A 4317-nucleotide genomic window follows, 5' to 3' on the forward strand; every position below is an offset into this window, starting at 1 on the left:
ACACAACTCGCGATTGTTTAGCCACGATCGTTTTCGGAAACACGGGTGGAATCGCAGCGGGAAACCGCGTGATCCACCTGGCACGACTGGGATGCCGGTAGAAAATAATGGCACCCACAACGTGATCGTTGCACACCTGGGCCACTCCTGACCGCAAGGCAATCCGCGCGGTATCGTGCACGATTGCCGTGCGGTGCCGCCTAGGTGTGCACCGGCCCTCAAAAGAAAAATCTGCTCAGAACGTTGGATCCTGCCTCAGACTTGCTGAATGTCGGCCAAAATTAATTTGGTTTTAACATTGAGTTTGCAAATAAATGGTTCACATTTGCTGATAGACTTTTTGTTTATATGGCCAGCTTAAAGAACTCCAGGCACCCTAAAGGTTAACCCTTGCAGTGGGGCTACCCTCGTGTTGCAAGGGTTTTGTGCTAATTTTGTCTAGGGGGCAAAAAGTAAAGGATTTTGTGTTTACAAAGCTACTTTCATGCTTTGACGTGCCTCCTTTGGACTTCAATCCTTCCAGGAGCAATGGTCACCAGCCGCTTCAGATTCATTCAGACAGTGTTACTCTTAGTTTTACTTCTGAAAGTACATACAGACAGGGCCGGACTCCCCACAAGGCCACCGAGGCCCGGCCTCGGCGCGGCAGGATGCAGAGGAGCTGCAGCGGTGTCCTTGTGGGGAAGTTCCGGGCGGTAAGTTGCGCTTTCTACATTTAGTCCTGCTTTGCACAAGCAGGACTAAATGTATGCTGTCACACAGGGGCTTGTTAGGTCCTATGTGATGGCAATAAAGTTAGGTGAAAAAAAACATTGATTAAATAAAAATCTAAAGATTTAAGAAATAATTAAATGAAAAACAAATTAAAAAGTAAAAAATAAGAAACAAATGATTGAAAAATAAGAAAAGGATTATAAAAAAAAAGTAAACGATAAGATAAATAAAAAATGTTAAGTAAAAAAAATAAAAATAAAGTGATAAAATTAAAACGCTGCTGCCCTGTCATCTAGTTGCCATTCTCCATTGATGGAGGGTTGGCGGGGGGCGCATTGCGTAACCTGGCCTTAGGGCAGCAGGGAAACTAAATCCGGCCCGGCATAAAGAGGATTTTTACTGGTCACATGAAGTGTAAAAAGACAATGGATATTACAAACCAAGTATCTGCAATGAGGGCAGAATGGCAGAAGCAGGGAGGGTCATCAGCTGATGCAGATCCATCCACAGCCTAACTCTCCATTAAGACACAGAAGCTTAAAGGATAACTATGAGGTCAGTGTTTTTCCCCATAGTTCTCCTTAGGGTAACGGGAGGACACAAACTAGCGTCCTCCCGTCACCCTAGGCTCAGTATACCGCGAGCTACAGCTCGCGGTATACTGAGACAGCCGGAGCGGATCCCGACATCGATGTCGAGATCCGCCCAGCTGTGTGAGTGACAGCTGGCTCTGCCTATCTAGAGGCAGAGCCAGCTGTACCCTCCCCCGTCCGTTCCGCCAGTCAGCGCTGGAGGATCGGGGAGGGGGGAATCCAGTCCCTCCCCCTGTCACTGCCGAGAGCCGTGACACGATCGAGATGTGAGCAAACGCCGGTATGTGTTCTCTCACCTCCCGATCTACTGAGCCGACCTGTGACAGTCTCATTGTCACAGGTCGGCTAGAACTATGAGGTGAGTGAAAAGCCCTCATAGTTCTCCTTTAAATCCAACATGGTTTGACTTCACAAAGTACATACCGAGACTGGCCATGGTCACATGAGGAGTAAAAAGTAGGGATGCGCCGATACAGATACCAGTATTGGGGCTGACGCTGGGCAGTTGAGTCTATATTATAGCCCCCCTAGAGAAAAACTTAACCCTTGCAGTATGGGGGTAGTCCCACTGCAAGAGGTAAGTTTTAGCTTGCCTGGAGTCCTTCATTAAGCATTCCTTCACAGCGTTGTCTGTTGGGTGACGACGCTCACTCACTGTGCTCCATCTATGGAGGAGCAGCGCTGTCACTCTAGGCTGCTTCCCTGATCCCTTTGGACTACAGCCACCTCCTCTCTATCTATATTACATCGAGAGGAAGGGGCCTTGTAGCTCGCATCAGATCCCTGGGAAAGCTGATAACCTTGTACAGAGCGCAGGGAGTTACAGGCATGCTGAAATTCTGGCAGAGCCAACAAACGAATGCAGCCGCCATGTCTGAGGAATGGACGCGGTAATATATTGGTTTTCGTTCTAGGTGGTGGAGCGTTGAAGTGTCGCAGTTGTAATGTCTCTTCCATTGCAGATCTCTGGAGACATGGACTGCTCAGAATGCTGCGGACTCCTAACAAAGGAGAAGCTGCCAAGTAAGTTCTGTGTTCTCAACTCCTCCTCCTTTTCCTAGAGGCCACGCCCACAAGCTCACATTCTGCACACAAATGCCCGCAGTGACCATCTATAGAGGACAATGCGGCGACACTTAAGGCAGATGTCGGCTGCGGTGTGATGCTGCGGGCAGAGGATGACACGAGTGGGAGAAGGATGACGCATAAAAGTTTAGGATGGAAACATTTTACAGGGAATGGGTTGTGTGCCTTTTTGTAGATGCAATTTAGTGGATTCAGAATAATTTCTTTTAAATGTGGTGTATTTTATTGCAGGGGGTAGGCAACCTCGGCACTCCAGCTGGTGTGGAACTAAAAGTCCCAGGTGAAATGGCAAGACTCTTTGACAGCCATAGGCAGGACTTGCAGAGGCATGATGGCATTTGTAGCTTCATTGCTGAGGTTGCCTACCCCATGCTTTATTGCATTCGTTCATATTTGCCACTGGGCTTTAAACTGCACTAGTATAGCACAGCGCCGCATGGTCTGTACTATCAGGGACTTGGTGGCAGTACAATACAGACCATGTGGCGCTATGCTGTCAGACTTTGTGGCAGTACATTACATGCCATGTGACGCTATGCTGTCAGACTCTGTGGCAGTACATTACATGCCATGTGACGCTATGTAAGACCTGGTGGCAGTACATTACAGGCCATGTGACCCTATAGTGTCCGAGACTTGGTGGCAGTACATTACAGGCCATGTGACCCTATACTGTCCGAGACTTGGTGGCAGCACATTACAGACCATGTGACGCTATGCTGTCAGACTTGGTGGCAGTACATTCCATTCCATGTGACTCTATGCTGTCTGACTCGGTGGCTATGCTGTCCGACTCAGTGGCAGTACATTACATGCCATGTGATGCTATGTAAGACCTGGTGGCAGTACATTACAGGCCATGTGACCCTATACTGTCCGAGACTTGGTGGCAGCACATTACATGCCATGTGACGCTATGCAGTCCGACTCGGTGGCAGACTCGGTGGCTATGCTGTCCGACATGCTGGCAGTACATTACAGGCCATGTGACGCTACGTAAGACCTGCTGGCAGTACATTACAGACCATGTGACTCTATGCTGTCAGACTTGGTGGCAGTACATCACCGACCATGTGGTGGTACATTGCAGGCCATGTGATGCTATCAGACTTGGTGGCAGAACTTTATCATACGGTAACAAGAAAAGTAATGTCTTTCTGTGTGTCCAGTCCCCCTTCAGGGCATATCGGTTGACATCCAAGTGAACGGCTTTGTGGCGGATGTATCGGCCACTCTCAAGTATAAGAACAAGGAGGAGAATGCGATGGAAGCCATCTTTGTCTTCCCCATGGATGAAGACTCCGCCGTCTACAGCTTTGAGGCCACAACAGAGGGGAAGAAAATTATAGCCGACCTGCAGGAGAAGAAGCAGGTACTGGACACATTGCTATCCAGAAAACATTGCTACAGTGCCGATTGTCCTCTGTTAATCCTCGGTGTGTTTTATACAATGTGCAGGGTTGCGTCTGCAGTCGGGGCTGGATTTCCCACAAGGCCAACCAAGGCTTGGGGCAGCAGGAAGTAGAGGGGCAGCAGGGATGTGGAATTCCTGCCGCCCGAGACATGCAAATCTGGGGGCCAGGCGGGTAGTTTTCTACATTTAGCCCTGCTTTGGGCAAGCAGGGCTAATTGTACAGCCGGGAAGCCGCTGCTTGTTTTTGTACAAGTGATCTGCCGAGATCACTTGTATGCAGCCTACCTACAGGGGGGCCCAGTGAGGAACCTGGCATTGGGGCGGCAGAGAGAGTAAATCCGGCCCAGTCCGCAGTTATATTTTGTAGACCTTGACCTGTGCAAGAAATGTCCTGTCATTTCCTGTACTTTTTGGTCCACCTGACTGGATTGTGGGAGAAGGCCCTGGGGATGGGTAGTGGTGAGGGAGGATATGGTGTGCAATTACATATCCTTTGTTACGTTGATGAAC

At 49.1% G+C, this 4317-nt stretch overlaps 1 protein-coding gene across 1 annotated transcript in view; it reads left to right on the forward strand.

Annotated features, from left to right (window-relative positions):
* Window positions 1-4317, forward strand: part of LOC108800128 (von Willebrand factor A domain-containing protein 5A-like) — a 26948-nt gene that overhangs the window by 2132 nt on the left and 20499 nt on the right. Inside the window, exons 2-3 of the mRNA XM_018572075.1 lie at window positions 2270-2330; window positions 3563-3765. Of these exons, the coding sequence (XP_018427577.1) occupies window positions 2282-2330; window positions 3563-3765 (252 nt within the window). The 5' untranslated portion in view covers window positions 2270-2281. The remainder of the gene's footprint in view (window positions 1-2269; window positions 2331-3562; window positions 3766-4317) is intronic.

The sequence above is a fragment of the Nanorana parkeri genome, unplaced genomic scaffold, assembly GCF_000935625.1.
Source record: "Nanorana parkeri isolate BGI_ZX_2015 unplaced genomic scaffold, ASM93562v1 scaffold1926, whole genome shotgun sequence".
Lineage (NCBI taxonomy): Eukaryota > Metazoa > Chordata > Amphibia > Anura > Dicroglossidae > Nanorana > Nanorana parkeri.